This window comes from Octodon degus, unplaced genomic scaffold, assembly GCF_000260255.1.
Source record: "Octodon degus isolate 3935 unplaced genomic scaffold, OctDeg1.0 scaffold00018, whole genome shotgun sequence".
NCBI classification, from domain to species: Eukaryota; Metazoa; Chordata; class Mammalia; order Rodentia; family Octodontidae; genus Octodon; species Octodon degus.
Window position 1 is genome coordinate 133831 of NW_004524594.1, and position 19862 is coordinate 153692.

At 45.2% G+C, this 19862-nt stretch overlaps 1 protein-coding gene and 1 pseudogene across 1 annotated transcript; one reads left to right on the forward strand and one right to left on the reverse strand.

Moving 5' to 3' along the window:
* Positions 1–3296: 3296 nt before the first annotated feature.
* On the reverse strand, positions 3297–4541 carry LOC101581866 (testis-specific Y-encoded-like protein 5). The gene has a single exon (XM_004627272.1). The coding sequence runs from the start codon at positions 4539–4541 to the stop codon at positions 3297–3299; it is 1245 nt and encodes a 414-aa protein (XP_004627329.1).
* Positions 4542–10796: 6255 nt separating this feature from the next.
* On the forward strand, positions 10797–11724 carry LOC101582257 (annotated as a pseudogene).
* The last annotated feature ends 8138 nt before the right edge of the window (positions 11725–19862 follow it).

A 19862-nucleotide genomic window follows, 5' to 3' on the forward strand; every position in this document is an offset into this window, starting at 1 on the left:
TCTACTAGTTCATTGAAAAGGTTTGTGCTTATATTTTTGATCAATTTTTAATAGCTGTACATTTTAATCTGAGAAACTACTTTGAAGACAACAATATCAAAAGTACTAATAATGTTAACCTCATATTACCTTTTAAAATTTTGTATCATCACCGGTTTTTTGTCTTTAAAAAAATTCTAGGGTTCTATTAGATCTAAGTTTTCATTTTTCAACACACATGCAAGTTAACAACTGTGTATGTTATTTAGGAACACAAAAATATTTTTATTACCACCATAATGTCAAGTTATCAAGTACAACAGCCACTTTGTGATTACTTCTGGGAGGTAACTTTCACAAAACACAACAATTTCCAAATTATACTTTCAAGACCAGAGTCATAAGATCAGTTATAATAACCCTAATAGTCACACAACCTGATGTATTACACCAAAAAAAGAAAAAGCTGATTTTATAGTGACAAGTCTCAAGTACTTTACATTGGATTTTTTTTAAGACAGGATCCACTATGTAGCACAGGCTGATCTTGAACTCATGACAATCCTCCTGCCTCAGCCTCGCAAGTGCTGAGATTACAGGGGTGCACCAACATGCCCAGCTAAATCACAGTCTTTAAAGTAGTTGATAAAAAATAGTCTCATACGATAAATTTAAAAAAAAAGAACAACAATCTCTCCTTCGAGGATGTGGGGAAGACAAAGCATCCCTTCATCTCTGGAGTCTCTGCTAATTCTGAAGACTCATTTCTAAGGCCCATTTTGAGACCTCATTAGTTAACACGGAAAGCAAAAAGCACACCTGATAATAATACACCCACAATAATCACCACGAGGTTCCAATCTCTCAAAGAAGCCTGGTTGGACTTTCAATAAACTCAAGTAGAATAAACAACTACACGTGAAAATAGGTTAATCATAACTAGTGATTGAGCTAGGCGATGGGCACACAGACCCTAAGGACTATCCTCTGCATTTTTGAAAATCACAATAAAAAGCAAATGTGGAAAGTGGTTACAATTTTAAAGGCAAAGTATACAGCAATGTAGAATTGATCATCAACATACACAAGGTCACATCCAGAACTGAAGAGGAAGCATTCAAAGTACCATTATTCAGTTTGGGGGTTGTTTCTGTAATGAGAAAAAATAAATCCACTAATGATGAGATGCAAATTGGACAAAACTCTACACTCACCCTCCTGAGAAGGGCTCTTTTTAGCCTTCTTTGATCACCAAGACAAGCATCCCTGCAGGCCATTTTTTCTGTCAGTTTCCCCAGACCATCCCTTATCAGATGAATCATGACTGCGCCACAGTTGTGCTCTAATTTCCCTAAGTATCTTCCCTTTCCTGCAACTCTTAGCCCAGGACTCCCTCACAAAACTTAGACTCTAAAGAAAGGAAAGCTAGGGGAGCACAGATGTGGACATGCTCAGGGATGAGGAGAAAGAGGATGCGGACTAGCCTGGACAAGGTGCACCTGGCTCAGCTAGCCCAGCTACCGGAAATAACCTGAAAGTCTAGAACACTAGGCACAGCTTGGAATCCTCTATAGCAGAGACAAATGTCTACTCATGCAGGCTGAAGGTACAGAGCAAAGGACTGTCGGAGTGGGAAAGCTGGCAATGATGATCCAGGCAGCTAAAACCACTGCAAAGGACGAGATAGCATGAGGTCCCTGGATCACACACACACACACACACACACACACATAAAAGTCAGAACAAGAACAAACTATAACCCTAGAAGTGTGGGAGGTTGAGGCACAAAGATTTCTAGTCTAAGCGCAGCCTGGGTAACTTAGCAATTTAGTGAGATTTTGTCTCATACACACCCACACAAAACAAAACAAACTTTTTTTAAAGAGCTGAGGCTGTAAGTGCACAGGCCTTGGATTTAACCCCTAATGCCACAAAAAAAGAGAGAAACTAATCTACAACACAGTTGCCTTGGGTTTTCCACTTCAAAACTATTGAGTAGGAGCCAGGTATGAGGACCAGAGTCTGACCACAAACTTACTTGGCCTTCTGGCTCCCTTGACTATCTCAGCCTATTACAAGAATGTGCATAAGAAGTCCCCAGCTTTGTGGGCTCTACATGCAGGAAAACCCCTGTTTTATCTCCTTTGTCTGAGCTGGGGTAATATTTTTAAAAATTCAAAAAAAATAAAAAAGGAAGAAAGGAAAAGGGCAAAAGGGAAACATAGGTGAATGGAAGAGAAGAAAAGAGGAAAAGTGGAAGGTAGAGTGGGAGAAAGGCCTGGAAGCATTGAAATGTGAGATAAAGCAAGTAGACAGCAGTCCACAGGTGAGAAACATCTCCACAGCACCTCCCTTAGGGCACCCTAGTCATATCTTACACGAAATAAGGGAGGCTAACAAAGGCATTTAGTTGATAAAGGTGGGGCCAGGCCCTCCCCCACCTGGAGCCACAGCATCAAGACAATTAGCATCTGTCCATAGATACAAGTTCACCCATCAGTCTCAGCCAGTAGAGTTCCTGAAGTCTGAGGTGCGTAGGTGTGTGTCTTGTGCACTGGCAGAGTGCAGTCCACAAGCAGCTTCTGAGGACCTCATTGACTGGATAGCCAATGAGGGTTCATGGTAACCTAGACAAAATTGGAGGCCTGACGGTCCCCAGGCATAGCCAGATATCGAAGGATCATCAGTAGACACAGGCAGAGGCAAGGAGACACATGACTGAGAGAGAATTTGGCATCCACCTGCCAATGCCCAGCAATCACATGCTGTCAAGTGCAGTCAAGTCCTGTGGGCCAAAGCTGGAGATAAGGTAGGTGGTACTTTAGCTGGTACTTGCAGACCCACAGAACAATAAATTCTGGCTAATCACTTGCACTGGCTTAATCTTACAGTGGTCAGTAAAGATTGTCATTGATGATGTGCAGAGCCAGAATCAACTTGAAGCCCAGCAAGTGGCTGGCCATAAAGCAGCAGAGCTTGAGGATGTTCGGGTCCTCCTAAAGAATGACTTGAGAATGTTTATGTTAAAGACAAGTGGGAAAGGCCAGACTCAAAAACAGGGTCCAGGCAATGTACACAAAGGCAGAACACATCTAAAGTATAACTGTTTAACATACTAACACCAAGGTGAGATCACCTAATTTGTGACACTATTGTGGAAAAAAAAAGTCTGCAGAGAGGCAAAATAACATGATGATAAACGCCATACTCTGACTAAAGTCCAAATGGATGACAGCACATGAAGCCAAGATGAAGAGAACATAAACAGCCAAGCACATGGCAGAGAGCCAGGAACCGGTCCTGCAGGAGGCACAGGGTCAGGTGGATGGTTTCACCCGTGGCGCAGGGGTCTCCCCTGGCTGCTCTGCTGGTTCGGGCTTGCCTTCCTTTGCTTTCTCTCCACAGTCTCCTTTACTCATAAGGTAGTACTGCAGGGGATTGGGCCATAATTCCTCATTAATTATCTCAGCAATCTTGTCAGACCTTAGAGGACCATGGTTTTCGAACCATCCAAAGAAGCTACAGTTCTGGTCTAGGCTTCCCTGACACATGGAGTGCAGATCGTGTCCTGGGAGCCACTGGATTGTAGTAGAACAAGAAATTACCTGATTGGAAGCGCTACACCTGTATTCCTTGATGAGCAGTTTATTTTGGAAATAGGGGTTAGGGGCAAAGCAGAACGTGATCTTGTGGCCCAATCTAGTAGGGCCAACTTCCTCCACATCCAAACTGATCAAATAGCTTAGTGCCTCTTTATCTCGGCTGCTGAGAAAGAGAGACAGCTGGGGGTGGTTTTGTAAAGCTTGGCCCCAAAAGCCCGGGATGCTCTTGATGAGACCACTCCGTTTCTCCACAAAGGGCAATCGCACCTGCCCGGCCCTCTGCAAGACCCTGAGGTAAGCGCAGTCGGCCTGCTGGTCCAGAGCTTCCAGCTTCTGCTGCACAGTCTCCAGGGTGTCTGCGCTGCCTCCGATCGCTAGGGGCCGCCCCCGTGGAGGCGTCTCCACCATTTTCTTTCCTTCCCCCACTGAGCCAGGGGGAAGACACTGCCTGGCTGCCCCTGTCTTCGGCTGCCCACCAGCTGTAGCCTGAGGCGCCCTTCCCGCGGAGCTACCACTTTTCCCCGGCACCTTCTTCGCACAAGGGCCTCGCCGGCTTCCGGTGCGGGCATTTTTCGGCCTCACCACTGGGCCCACAGTTCCCACAAACACAGCGTCGGGACGCAGGCGCTCGGTGAAAGACGAGGCCTTTTCCGGCTCGGGCCTGGGGGCAATCACTTCAGGCTTCCCCGGGGCCAGAGGCCCGAGCATGAGGCTGCGGTACCGTTCCTGGGCCCTCCGCGTTGCTGCGGGCGGCACGCAAGCGAGAGCCCTCGAGCCTCCCCCGCCTGTGCCCGCGCCCGCGCCCGCCTGCCCCGGTGCCACCTCAGTGTCCTCCGCGGGGCTCTGCAGCTCTGAAGGTTCCGGCTCGCATGAGGCGTTGTCGGGGGCAGCGCAGCCTCTGCTTTTGGCCGGACCTTTGCCTCTGCTTTTGGCCCCGGAGGCCTTCGGACCTCTGTCCATGGCGGTAGCGTACTGCGCTTCAGAGCCTCGTGCTGAGCCGGCTGCGTCCAGCGTGCATGAGTGGTTTACGGAGGCTCGTGCGTCTCCATAGTAACGGCCCACTTCACGACTGCGTGGCTCACGTACTGTCGTGCTGCGCCGTCACACAATTCATTCCGGTGTTTTTGAATGGACTCTTTCATTCACTGAATGACGTTCTTGGAATCCAGCTAGTCGTGATCGTCACCTCAAAGCTTTAGGGTAAAAGGGTTTTTGAGGTGGCTTCCCTGTCCTAGAGACCCTGGGGTGAGACTATCCACTCACGCCAGAATGCAGCTACTGTCCAAACTGAGGCGGGCCCTTGCTCAGGTTGGTAGGCATGAAATGAGATCGGTCCTCCAGGCTGTAGTCCCTGGAGCGAGCAGCGGGCGGACTGCTGGACTTACGGTTGACAGTGGTACAGTCTCTTTCCACCCATATCGTATCTGTCATTGTTGTTTATGATCAGGACTGTTATTCGTTGCTTTGACTGCCACGTGCCAAATGGAAGCAAACAAAACATGTAGAGCTGGCTTGGAGGTGGTAGATGATCGCATCTTTGTGGGGTGTGTCTTGTGTGGATCCATTTGTTTATGTAGGGGTGTACTCCATGCATCTGTGCAGATGTGTTTGCTTGTGTCCGTGTGGGCCTGCTTCCTTAGTATCCTTGTGTTATTTGTCTTCCACAGCAGCCAAATGTCCTGGCACTAGCTAGCTTTACCCTGTTACCTGTATAAAGTCTCTTCCTGATACAAGAGGCCTATGGATCTGTGATTTGTGTCTACTTGTCCCCCCAAAGCCTCATGCAGTGTAGAGTTTGTGATTAATTCCTGATCCAGTGCTGGGATTATAGGGTGTGAGTGCAACACCCATCCTGGGGCAGATAGCCTGAATGCAACAGAAGGGAGACAGACTTGCTCTCTGTAGCCATTGTTGCCACTACTCCTCCTTTTTGATCTTGCATGAACTGCTGCCTCTGCCATGTGCCAATCTGCTTTGGAGCGAGCTAAGTATGGACTGAAACCTCCACTAACTGTGAGCTAAATCAACCTTTTCTTCCTTAATTCTGGGTGTCAGGTATTTTGTCCCAGCAATGAATGAAAAGCAGCTGAGACTCCTTGATTTTTCACCTTAATCCCTTCATCCAAATTATGAGGAAATTTTGTGTTACTTGTAAGTAGGTTTAGAATGTGATTATTTGCTATCATGCTGGCCAAGTTACAGTTATCTCTTGCAAGGATTGTCATGACTGGCTCCTAGATAGTTCTGCTTCTCACTTCCCTCCAGTCCTTTTAAGACAGCAGCCAAATGTCCTGGCAGTAGGTAGCTTTACCCTGTTATCTTGTATAAAGTCTGTTCCTGATACAGGCCTATGGATCTGCAGTGGATGGCTGAAAAGACTACAGTGGAAGGCGGAAGGATCTGCACTGAAAGCCAAAGGGTCTGCTCTAGAGGCCAGAAGATGACATCCAAGGTTAAGGCTAAGTCTGGAGCTCCTCCAAAGACTCAGAAGCCAGTCCATCCTTCTTCATACCCCCCTTATGCCATTCAGGTGAAGAACCACCTTGCAGGGGGGAGAGAGTATCTTCCTCAACCTAGGATATGGAATGGGAATAATTTAAATAACATGGAATAATTTAGTTAGCTGCTCTTAACTAAACTCAAATTGATAAATCATCACAAATGACATCCTTTTTCAGAGGAAATTTTTGTAATAGTTTATATAATTTATTGCTATAATCATTGACAGATGGACCCACAAGGAGATTATGTGATTTCCTTCATGAGTATTCTACCCAGATGTCAAAAGTGGGACATCACAGGTAACGTAGACTAACTCTGGACATTTTATACAAAGGTAAAAACCACAAGAATGTGAGAGATGAGGAGGTGAAATATCCTCTAGGTAATCAAGGCCTGAAGCAGAGTTAGATATCTTCTTTTTCTTTATGTATTTTTAAAATTAATTTTCAGTAACTAAATCTGGGGGAGGAAATGCTGTTAGGACTCTATTTCCTATTTTGTGTATATTTTGGTACCAAGAATTGAACTCAGGATATTACACGTGTCAAGCAGAAGCTTGTGCTGCTGAGCTACATCACTGGACCTACATGTCCCAATCTAATTTTTCTTTTTTAATTTCTTTTTTATTGGGTATAAAAATTTATGGAAATGTCAATATCTTAAAATAGAGTTTGAATTTTCCTCAAGTGATAGTTTATTTGGCAAAGTTTGACTCTAGAGAAAAGAAATTCCATAGGGAAGTTGTTCTCTTGATTATTCTATTGGGCTTAATTAATTCTACATTAAAATCCCAATAAAATCCCAATATTTAATCACAAAATTTGGATGAGTGTGGAGAATTTTCCCATCAAACTATGATTTTATGCTCTATAGATGTGCTGTTCCCATAGCATTTACATAAATGACACAAATCTACTTATGAACACTGATTTGGATCTTGTGAAAGTTCCATGTAAGTGTATGTGTGTGTGTGCACATTACCATGTTTTCTAAAAGCTCCTAAAACCACTGGTGCTTTCTCTTTTTCTAATCATTTTAATCTTTTATTTATTTGGTACAGGGTCTCCCTATGCAAATGGAACTCATAGTGCTTCTCCTGTCTCAACCTCCCCAATGCTGATATTACAAGCATGTGCCACCATACCTGGTTTTAGTGGCCTGCACAGCACACCTGGGATTGAATCCAGGTCCTTGCACTTACCAGGCAGGGACTTAGGCCACCAAGCTATCTCCCCAGCCCTGGTGTTTTCTCTTCAAAAAAAAATTCTATCCCTAAATTCTGGTCATAACCACCACACAGTATCATAAGAAGACAGAATAAAAGGGCACTCTTTAAAAAGATTTAGTAAATTAGGAAATAATTGGAGTGTGGTTTGGGGAAAATAATTAAGAGCTTCCAATATCTTTGATCTCATGTGTTGGAAACAGAAATTACAATAACATTCAATTATTTTCAGCATCACTGTCAGGGTGGCTCAGCCGACTGTGACCTACACTTTGTTCATGGGGGCCTGTGGTGAGGAACCAGCCGGGCGGTGAGAGAACCCAGGACACCTTCACTGCAGAAAGACCGTAGTCCACAGGGAAGAATCCAGTGCTGCTTCTCATCCCAGAGTTTGCAAACCAGAGCCTCGGCTTGAGTAATGATCTTTCCCAGCAGAGTGGTGAACTTCACACTAAGTTAGAGATACTTGGGTGTGTTTGAAATCTACCTGGTCCAATTTCTCATCCCAGGGTACAGCCAAATCACTCCAGATCTTCTAACCTAAGGTGGGTGACAAGAAGCAAGGCCAGAGTTTCTAAAGATATTGGCTGACTTATTTTTCCCTGAGAGGCAGAAGAGTCCTTGAGTATAATAAGGGAGTTGTGCTCTCTCGCTCGCTCGCTCTCGCTCTCGCTCTTGCTCTCACTCTGTCTCTCTCTCTCTGCTGTGGGATAGAGGAGGATGCATTATATGAAACACTTTTATTCTGGGAAAATCTATGCAGCATAAAATGTGATGAGTTTTAAGCCCCTCCCAATTTTTTCAATCTGTCAGATAGCTCTTGGATATAGAGTAGTGGCTTTGGCTGAGTTAGAAGAATTCAGGGCTACCCTGGTTTCCCCTAAGCAATGGAGGGTTCTGCAGAAAGATCAGTGCAGGAAGCAGTGTCCTGACAGCAGCTCTAGGAGAGCTGGGGTGGGTGCCTCAGGGCACTAGGAGGTAATGTAAGGATTACTGCTAATGGGAGCAGGAAAAGGCAGAAAGATTGGAGAGAAAAAGGCACATGAGGGCCAAGTGTACAGGGCATAGTAATGGGGCATGATGACTGAATGTTGACAGCTAAAGGAAGGCATGAGTCATATAGAACATCGAGGCTGCTGGTCTGTGCTGTGCGGAGAGTGATGGGGAGGTCACAGCACCTAGGTCACCCTGGTGAGGGTTTCTTGTGTCTCCACGGCTTGGTCCCATCAGGTGCCATTGCAACCTGCTGCATCCTCATCTCTCCTTGGGTTTGGGAGAGAGGTGGTTCTGAGGAGACTCAGTGTCTCACCCTCTCCTCATACAGCCACTTCCAAGGTGCCAAATTGCTTCTAATGTTTCTGGGATCTGGGGTGAACATAATTTCTTGATCTTGAACAGCTGTTCTCTGAGGATCTTACCAACACTACTAGTCTTGGCCATGGGATTCTGTGTGCGTTAGACAAAAAATAGACTAAGTTGAAAAGTCAAGGGCCTTTCTTGCTCCCCCAAAACAAAACTACCTGAATTTGAGTTTTAAACCACAGAGATCAGGGATCTCACACCAGATCATCTTGGTCCCCAGCATGAATGTATTAGGGGAATCCCAGAAAAGTGGAAGACTAAAGGGTGCTGTACTAATCAATGGACTGACCACTGGTGTCCACGGCTGAACTGGCTTCCAGGAGGGGCCGCAGCTGGAGGTCTGTGCCTTTGCAGAGTGTGGCTTGCTGAAACTCTTCCCCTGGGCCACATGTCCTGGTGGCCAAGAAGAGAGCAGCTTTCCTCCCCCAGGTGCTCTGCCATGGTGCTGCTGCCCTGGAGCCGGTCAGCCATGGACTGGGATCTCTGAAGCCTCGGGACAAGCAAGCCACTCCCCCTTCCAGCTGTGAATGTGGGGTGTCTGGTTCCCCTGGTGGGTGAGCTGACTGGTGCTTTGCATCTCTCCTGTGACAGAGGCTTCCTCTCTAGTGCTTTTCCCACTCTAGAATACTGATTTTTCACGTTCTTAGTTTTCAGCTTGGAGCTTCAGCTTGTGTTCTTACCTAGGACTTCTGGAACACTGTGTTTCCACTTGTGCTATCACCAACTTTTGTTTCCTGATTGGCTTTGCTTCTTGTTTGGGGTTAGTGTTTAGCTCTTCCAAAGTATAGTGATGAAAAATGTCATTATGAAGTTACAGGATCAGTAGAAATCAGTAGGTGTAGGTTTTATAGCAAGGAATCAAATGTTTACATTTTTCCTTCCTTTTCTCTGATGAATCGTATGTGGCATAAACGTGAGCTGGGGCCCTTCATCTAGAGGCAATGAGCTTCAGTTCTAGGTGCTGCTTGTCGCGGAAGGGAACTTGAGCTGTATCTCTGCTGTGCGAGCTGATGGATGTTTAGATGTGGAAGAGGTTCAGAGCATGCTTGATCCAGGGAAGTAAGCTGGAGAGAATTCCCAGTGCTGTGACCAAATCCTTTTCTTGCTTGCTATTTTCATTTTTGTGAGTGTGTGTCTGTAGTACACCATTTTTCTTTTCCTGCTGGGGACTTGGATCTGTCATAAAACATCACAGTTCTTTTTTGTGCCTCCACTTTCCTCCTTCCCTCTTACACCGTTTTCTGCTGCCACCAGTCTGGTACAACAGCAAGCAGATGGCCACCGTCCAGGCTCTCCAAGGACCAGTGTTGAGAGCTCAGGATGTCTCGGGTTGGAGTGTGAAAAGGTGTGGAAGTAATGGTGGAACAGTGGAGAGGACTGAGTCAGTGCAGTGTCCACGAGTGTGAGAACCTCTATCATAGAAACATGTATGTCGAAGATAGAAGACTAGTGAAGACAACTGAAGATGTAACATGTAAGACTCAGTTTTGGCCTGAGTTCCTCCAGGCTGGTGGAACTGTGGCAGTGTGATGTCACAGTGGACCTTGGGAAGGGGACAACCATCAGGAAGAAAGTTCTTTTGACGTGTGGTTGGATCCTGCTGAATTCACCTGTTGGATCATTAACGGTGTCTGAAGGGGAGGCCTTTGGGAGTTAGTTCTTGTCTGGGTAGAAACCATGTCTGTTTCTGGAGACATAGATGCAGGAAATGGGGAGCAGAGAACTAGAAATGCATTAAGGGGACTTACAGATAGAAAGAACTATGAAAATGCAATGAAGATAGAACAAATACAGGTCAGTAACCTGAGTGCTTCCTGATAAGAGTAGTTTTTGGCAAACAAACAATCCTGTTTCAGAAAAACTAGTTGTGGGTCTCAAATTTACTTCTTAAGAGGATTTAGATAGATAACCACTTTTTATGAGTCTCCATTTACTAATAATGAACTCAAATATATTTAGATAATGCAAAGTATTAGATTGTTAATATTCAGTGCTGAAAGTGTCCACACTGGCTGAATGGTTGAGTGCCAGCTGGTACCCTCTGAATGCTAAAAATAAGATAAATTGGTGGCATAATCATGGTTGGGCTTTGCAGGGCTTTTACCACCAAATATCCAGCTGAATCCATGGCACTTAACGTGACCGAGTTCGTTTTCACCGGGCTCTTCCAAGGTGCAGAGGTGCAGAGAGCGTGCTTCGTGCTCTTCCTTCCCGTGTACCTGGCCACGCTAGTGGGCAATGGCCTCATCGTCCTGACGGTCAGTGTCAGTGACAGCCTGCACTCCCCCACGCACTTCTTCCTGGGCTACCTGTCCCTGGTGGAGATCTGCTACTCCTCCACTGTGGTCCCTAAACTTCTCACTGATCTTCTTGTCAAGGTTAAAACCATCCCACTTCTGGGATGTCTGCTTCAGATCTTCTGCCTCCACTTCTTTGCAGTTGTTGAAATTCTCCTGCTAGTGGTGATGGCCTATGACTGCTACGTGGCCATCTGCAGGCCACTTCACTATATGACCATTATGAGACGCCAACTGTGTCATGGCCTAGTGACTGGCTCCTGGCTGGGGAGCTTTTTTTCATTCCTCAATTCAGATGCTGGTCACCATCCCTTTGCCCTTCTGTGGTCCCAATGTGATTGACCACTACTTCTGTGACCTCCATCCCTTATTCAAGCTGGCCTGCACTGACACCAGTGTGGAGGGGGTTGTTGTGCTGGTGAACAGTGGATTATTCTCCATCTTCTCCGTCACCATCTTGTTGTGCTCCTACATCATCATCCTGGTCAGCTTGAGGAACCATTCTGCAGAGGGCAGGCGCAAAGCCCTGTCCACCTGTGCCTCTCACATCACCGTAGTCCTCTTGTTTTTTGGACCTGCCACCTTCCTCTATGTGCGTCCCTCCTCCACCTACACCGAGGACAAGCTGGTGGCTGTGTTTTTCACAGTCTTTACTCCCATGTTGAACCTCATCATCTACACACTCCGAAACAGGGAGGTGAAAATTGCCATGAGGAGACTGTTGGGCAGAAAGGGGAACTCAGAGGTGGAAAAATGAGGAGAAATGTGTGTTGGTTTATTGTTTGTTTTGAAAATAGATTTGATTTGAGTGGGAAGGGCATCAATGTTAGAAAAAATGTAAGTGCTTTATGTGGTGTTGCTGTGATTCTCAGTACCTAAGGTCTCCTCGTGTCCTGGTGTAGTGTTCAGCATAGGAGGTAGATGTTTTCACTGAGTCTTGTAGAGCTTAAGCCAGTTGTTTCATGGACTTTTGTCATGTGAAGCACAAACCATCTTAAATTCAAGGAACAGTGTTACTCCTTTTTTTAAAGGTTACCATCATTTCTTTGTTCTGTTCATTCTCTTCCTCCTTGTGTAGCAGATTACGTATTCATGGGGCACAGACTGACATGTGATGTATAATGATTCAACAACTGTAACTGGCATTCTGTCAGCTCTCACAGTTATCATTTCTTTTGTTGGAGTATATTCAGAATATCTTGAGCTATTCTAAAATATTCCGTAATTCTTGTCATGCATAGTTACCTTGCCATCCTTTAGAATTACCTGAACTACTGTATAGACAGTTTGATAAATATTTTGTTAGGTAAAATTCCTTCCTCCCTGCCATCTTTCTTCCTCCTTCCTTGCCTCCTCCCTTTCTTCGATACCTGGACTTTCTTTTGTTGTTCTTCCCTCTTTGTTCACCCTCTTTCATAATAGCGGCTGATATTGCACCAAAAACAGAAGCAATCCCATGGGTGATATCTCTTCCAGTATGCAGCTTATGTTATTGAAAATTATAGGGACCAGGGAAATAGCTCAGCAGAATAAGATCCTGAATTCAATCGCTGGTACCACAAAAAAAAAAAAAAAAAAAGTAAAGAAAGAAAAAGAAAATTAGCCTGGGGAGCTTTAAGTTCTATTTATGCCTCTTGACATCTTGCACATTGGTCACTTGACCATGCTCACCCTAAGAGTCTCCAGAGGCATTTCTCTGTCATGTTGCCACAAAGGAGTGTCTGGGTCCTCTCAAAGTGTTCGACAGTCACAAAGAATAACACAGTGAGATAGAGCCTTTCAGTAGTCAGTGATAAAGTGCAATATTTTTTAGAAAAAGGCAATCATTTTCACACTGACTGAGACATAAAATATTACAGAAGCATAGAAAGTGCTTCTTGACATAACATCAAGGATGAAGAGCATAGCTGTGGTCCACCAGTTTGTACTCTATCTTTGTCCCTCATTTCCCAGTGGCCACACTCAGCTCATTCCTTTTCATGTCTGTTTTTCTTGGCACAGTGAAGTGAGGCGGTCACTGTCTGTTGTTTCACCTCTTAGAGTTTTCAGGTCACCTCACAGTCCTGCCTGGCTGTGAGCAGTGTGGAGGTCATAGAAACTTCGTCTCCTCTCAGCTCTGGGTCAGTGAGTTTGCAGTACATCTGTCCACTGTTTTCGAGAGATCAAGTAAAGTCATGCAGCAAGCTTCCCTAGCAGCAAGCAGCTGCACCAGCTGGGGCATAGAGCTTAGGGATTTCCCCTGTCCTCTGTGGCTTCTGGTTGATCTTGTGGGTGAACAGTGGATGTGGGAAGACTGGGAAACCTTGTGCATTTTCCTTTGTGTTCTGTTAGCTTTGTGCGGGCATGGCTACCCTTAACATTTGAGAATGGCTGCCTTTCATATCCACGGTGCCTTTGTCTCCTTTCCACATGCCTAAATCCCACACCTAGATTGTTCTCTTAGGTTTTCTGTCACCTCCATCTTGCTTAGATAGAATTGTATTTGTATTTCCTATCCTTGGTAATTTTGCATCTGCACAATATTCTTAGCGTATTCCTTTGATTCTTGCTATTTCATAAATCCCTGTAAGTTTTCTGATTACTTAGGTGTTGTGCTGCAGGGGGCCGCCATCACAGAGGGGATCAGGGTAGAGGGAGGATAGATTGAAAAGAAAGAAAACCGGGGTCAGGAGGTCAGGACTGCTGGTCCTGCAATTAAGTTTATTTTTCCTCAAGCTTATGTATAGAATGACTGGATCATGTGTCCAACATTCCTCCTAGTTAATCTTAATTCTTCCTGTTTTTCTGGGGCAGAATAGATTGCCAAGGCCAAGCCGATAATATATGCAGGAGACCACACACTCCGGAACACTGAGTCCACAGTTGGGCCCTCTGCAGCACAGCGGGTCAGGGAAGCTGTGCGTGCTGCCACATTCTGCTTCCTTATCAGGTTGTTCCTTCTGCAATGTCAAGGCTTTCTGGGATCCAGCCTTCAGCAGTGCGCTCCACATCCTTCTCAGGCAACTTTGAAGAGGTCAGGATTTGAGATTCCTTAGTTTGTTCCAGTGCTTATTACCTACAACACAAGCTCCAAGTTACCTAATCCATCTTGTCTCTACTTACAACAGTGAACAAGACTACCACCAGCAGGAACATCACAACAGTATTCTGAATATTAAATCAGATAAATACTGTAAAATGTTTAGGAATCTTTAGGATTTTTGAAGAGACCATAGTGCTGAGAACATTGCCCTCAGTAAACACTAGTCACTGCTCTCGTCATCGTTTTGCCGAGCATGCATTTTGTTTGTGTGATGACTGCATCCACACAGTGGTCTTCCTTTTCCAAGAGCTGCTGGGAATCGGCCTTGTCTCCACCCACGAGCTCTCAGACATGGGAAAGTGCAGTCCCTTTGGGGTGTCCTTGGAGGCAACCTTCTCTGTTGCTTTTAAGTAAAATTTCTCCTAGCACATCATGGGTATTCAGTTAGTACCTTTAAAATGAGAGTTGGTTAAGATACAGTTTCCCCTTTGTATTTCATGATCTATTAATTTATATTTTAAGCCATTTGTTCCAAAATTAAACACCATAGCACCACCCTTGCATCTCTGGCTACTTTTCTGGCATTAAAAGTAGCTGCGAATTTAGGGTGCAGGCCTGGATGGGATCTCCCGCTCCTGGGCAAGTTTGGTTTCCAGCCTGAGAGCCAGGGACAGAACATTGTCGTTGAAGTCTGAGTAGCTAGGAGTTGCAGAGGCTGAGCTGGGCTGCACCACCTGCGTGGTCCAAATTTCAGGGCCTCCCTCAGCTGCTCAGCAAGGAGTCATGATGGCCTATGGACAGCTAAGTACTTTTTTTCTGGTCTAAGTGTTGAAAAACATAGAAATGAAAGGTAAGCATTTCCCCCATTGTGTCAAGAGATAGTGAATATTGAGAAAATTTCAAATAACATTCTCGAGGCCGGAGAGATAACTCAATGGACTAAAGTGCCTGCCTAGGCAAACTTAGGCAAGCACAGGGACTGCAGTTCTATCCACGGCACCATATGCCGCACCAGCCCCACCCCCTGGAAGGCTGAGCCAGCCACAGTCCAGACTGAGTGGCACATACCTGTAATCCCAGCTCTGGGGAGGCTGAAAGCAGGAAGATCACCACATGTTTGAGCTGTGTAGTGAGACCCTGCAACAAAGAAATACATTACAATAAATAAATAAATGTAAAATAATATTCTCATTTCAAACTTAATATTTTGACTTAATTACCACCAAAGCACTAGCAAGTAGGTACTTGTCTCTTTTTTATTTTGTCTCATTTAGAAACACTTTAAATAAATGAAACTTGCTAGAACAGAACAAACCTCTCTGAACAATTTTGTATTCTTCCCTAGTAATTATTTATCTCTCTTAGGTAGAGGGTGGATGGGGTATAACATAGAAATGAGCAGGGGAATGAGGTGGACTCAGGGTGGAGAGGCAGAGAGGCCACAGGAATGGTGGGACACACACACACACACCCTTGGCCCAGTATCAGAGGGGCACTGAGCACCTGCTCTGTGAGGCCAGGGAGCCCAGATGTCCCTGCATTGCATTCAATTCAGTTTACATTTAAATAATTTGTGATCAGTAGAGGCCTCTGGGCTCTTGCAGGCTCTGGCCTTCTTTCCATTGCTGATGGAAGAGGGAAATGGGAAAGGAAAAGGCCACTTTTGCTTTTAGAAGATTTTCTCAATGTGCCAAACAATGCTACTGCTAGCATCTTATTTGAAAAAGAATTATTCACCTGGGTACACTTCTGGGGAAGGAAGTTGGAATTCTTGGTCTTTAAATCTCTGTGGTGCTGTGTTTAGTTAAAAATCAGGCTTTTGCTGTTTCTTAAGGTTGGTGGGAGAACATACAAGGATTGCCAAGTAGCATTATCAGGTTCATTGTATAATTTCTCATCTAATGAAACCTTTTTCTTCAACGTGATTTATTACTGCTTGGTGCTATCAGAATTGCATTTATAGTAAAACTTCCTTAATCACCCATTTAAGCTCTTTCATAATTTATCATTTCATAATTTATTGGACAGACACTATGAGGACTAGGTCACAGTGACACACAAGAAAAAGATGGCTTCATGGAGCTTCTATGCTGAGTAAAGATTTTATTTTCTGAGACTACTATAGTAGGGTCAGTGTTGCAAATGTATACTTTTCTGATGATGGAATCGTTCTTCAATCTGCACTAATGCACAGTGGCCACAGCCATGTGGTCTCTGTGCATTCAAAATAGGCCTCGTGTTACTGAAAAAGAGTTTCTGTGTTCTTGAATTTTAATTACCTTATATTTGCATTCAGCCACTTATTGCTACTGAGTGCCAAACTGGACAGCACAAGTCTACAACTGTGCAGGGCCAACTGGACAACTGTCCTTGAAGGAGGAGCAGTTGTCTCCCTTTTACTGAGCCTGACCCTATTTGCATGCCCTGATGTATACAGACCTGGCTAGGACTCCTCCTTATCCTTTAAGTTGGCCTTAAGCAATGCATATGGGTCCAGCCTAGGAGCTAGTGATAGTCTTTGAAGATGACAGGGGTTTCCCTGGAACCCCAGTCTGCTGCTCCCTCATATGTTCCAGGTTCATACGGGATGAAGAGCCAATGCTCCACACTGTCAGCTCGTATCCAGCCTCTAGACAGAGGCTATGACTTCTGGGAGCTTGAAAGATTATACACCAAAGCTGAAGCACTGATCCAAAACATTAGATACAATCTCAGTTGTGTAATGCAGACTGCTCTTTCTGCAGATCCTTCTGTCTGCATGTTGCAGAGGTGAATTTGGACCACCTACCCAGCTCACAGCACTCACCTACTTCCTGCCATTCTCATAGTCACTCATCCTCAGGCCACTCTCTTCATGAATGAATAAAACCTGGGTTTGGCCTTGGGCCAAGGCCTTTGTTCCCAATAGCCACCATCATGGCTGGGTCAAGGACCCCTTGGCTCCCCATAACTACAAATAGGCCTTAGAGTCTTTATTCTCTCCATAGATTGCACTGGTGTGGGAGATTAGAATTAACTTGAAAGGATTCCATTAACTTATCCTTGGGCAAATATAAACCTTTTGGACTGAGACATGGACCAGGGATTGGGGGGCTCCCTATGTATACTCTTTCAGTGTTTCTTTTTTGACCTCAGAGCTGTCACTAAAGGTCAGGAACAAGACCTCTACTGTACCAGTGTCACCAGGGCTCTGTGACTGAGGCCCCCAGGTCAGGCTATCACCAACCAACTCTAACTTGCACTCCCATGGTCAACCATTCAGTATCCCAGACTCTGATGACAGATGCTGACGGGCTGGGAGAGGAGGCTCCCACAGCATCCCTGGGCCAACCCAGCCCATGCTCACTCTCTCCCTTCAGCTCTTGCCACAGCAACCAAGCAAAGCTGGTTGAAGTTCCCCATGGTGGCTCCCAGCTTACAAGAACAGCCATGTGGGCACTGGCACAGCTCTTCATTCCATCCTGGCCTGTACATACCTTCTTTTCCCTCACTCATGCCCTCCCCTGCTTCCCGCCACCCCAGCCACCCCCTCCTTTTCGCTTCCTTTGCCTGCTCCTTCTCAGCGCTGCACCTTCAGGTCTTAGCCACCCTGGACTGGGTTCTCAGTCAGGGCTCCGTCTCTCAAGTGTGTGAGGACATCCCGTGACCCCAGGATTTCCCTAACATCCCCGGAGTGTTACCCTCAGAGTTTTGGCTCCAGCCTGGGCCTTTTCTTTGAACATTCATCCCTGTACTCATCTCACTAGTCAAGGTTCCCACTAGGAAGTTCGCAGCGCAGCTTCACTTAACATATTGACCTCTTCCCATGCCCTGTCCTCTACATCTGCCGCCTCATCACCCATCTCAGCAACAGCGACTCTGGGCTCGCTGCTCCATTTAGTGCTCTGGAAGGGCCCTGCATTTCCCTCTTTCTCCACCACAATGCTGGTCGGTCCCTGAGTTGTTCTATCAGGCTCTACAGGACCTGACCATTTCCTAGAACCCTCATTACACTTCTCCCCAGTCCTGATCATCTCTGTCCTGGACACTTGGCAGCTCTTCCTCAGCCCTGTGCACCCCACTGCTTCCCTTCCCATGAGAGCAAGCAGAGGGCCTGGTATTCTTGGGACTTTCCTTTCCACTTCATATAAAGCACAGCTAGTATTTTCTGTCATTGCTAATCTGTTTATCTTTCTTCATAGGATTTACTACTCTGAGCTTCATGTCAAGTTTTATTTATGACTTTTTCTACCTTCATTATGCCCTGGAGGGATATGAAGGTTGTCACCTCTGACTCTATAGCTACTTTTCTCTAAATTGAAAACTTTCGAAGCACCTAAAGCTGCGTTCCACATTTCAGGGCACTCAATACTATTTGTGGAATGAGGCTGTCATTGGACCAATATGTCTTCTGAGGAAATTCTCAAAATAACCCGTGAGCATGAGCATGCTCATCACTGAGGGAGAAAGAGGAACAGGGAGAGTCGGTGATACTCTGTGAATGTTACACATGAATATATGAGTGTGCAAATTAGAGGCACACGAAGATCACCTAGATTAGCTGTCATTTTATATGCAAGTGGTGAGCAGGCAGTGGGAGGATGAGATGGAACTTGTTGGACAATCAACTGCTGAGTCAAAACTAGTGACAGCCGTCCCAAGACCCTGTCCCACCCTCTGGTTTTCCTCTACATTTATTCTTATATTAATTGCCAGTCGCCAAATTGTGGAGGACCACCTGGGCAACTCTCCTTGAAAGAAGAGCAGGTGTCTCCATTTTTGGTTGTGCCTGACCCTATTTCCATGTATTGATAGGTCCAGAGCTGGCTAGGATTTTTCCTTATCCTTTCAATTGGCTGCAGTGTATATGGGTCTAGCCAAGGTGCCGGTGGTAGTATTTGAATATGGCATGCATGTTCCCCTGATTACTCATATCTCCTGCTCTTTAATGTGAGCCAGGTAGACCCAGGACATAGAACCAATGCTCCATGCTGTCATCTGGGATCCAGCCTGTGCGATAGAGGCTGTGACTTCCTGGGGCTTGAAAGATTACACATCAGAGCTGAGGCACTGACCCCAAAACATTAGATACTATCTCAACAGTGAAATGCAAATTACTTTATCTGCATATCCTTCTTGCTACATATGACAGGTAAAAGCAGGCCTCCTACCTAGCCCAGCTTGGTAATCACCTACTTCCTGCCATTCTCAGTCATTCATCCCAAGGTCGTTCTTCATGACTGAATAAAACCCAGGTTCTGCCCTGGGTTGGGGCCTTTGTTCCAGATAACCACCATCATGGCTGGACTTAGGACCCCTTCACTCCCCATAACTAAAACATGCCTTAGTGTCTTTATTCTCACCATGGGTTGCACTAGAAGTGGTAGATTGGAATTAACTTGATGAAATTCCAATAACTTATCCATGGGATTACAAATATAAATCTCCTGGACCAATACGATAACCAAAAGCGGCTCCCTGCACAAATCTAGACAAAAACCTATTTATGTCCTATATTGAACTTTCTCCTTTTTCTACCTTGTTCCTGGATTATGAAAGTTTACCAATATCAAACTAATTTAGTTGAAACAATTTGAGTCTTCCTTCCATATTCTCTTTGATGCGGTTCACAATCAAGGAAAGAACCTTGGTGGCTCAGTGGGCCCCTGATTATAATGTGTGGCTTAATTTATTTTAAATAGGTCGAGGACTACAGCATTTCATCATAATTCTCAGCCTGGTTAGGTGGCTAATCTTTGCACATCAAAACATGACCTTCAGATTTTCTGATTTGTTTGCTTTTTAATGACTCATAGTTCTTCTGTATTGCATATCAAGATTTAATAGTTATGCAGATTCAGTGAAAATTCCTTTTTGTTATCTTAGAAATTATC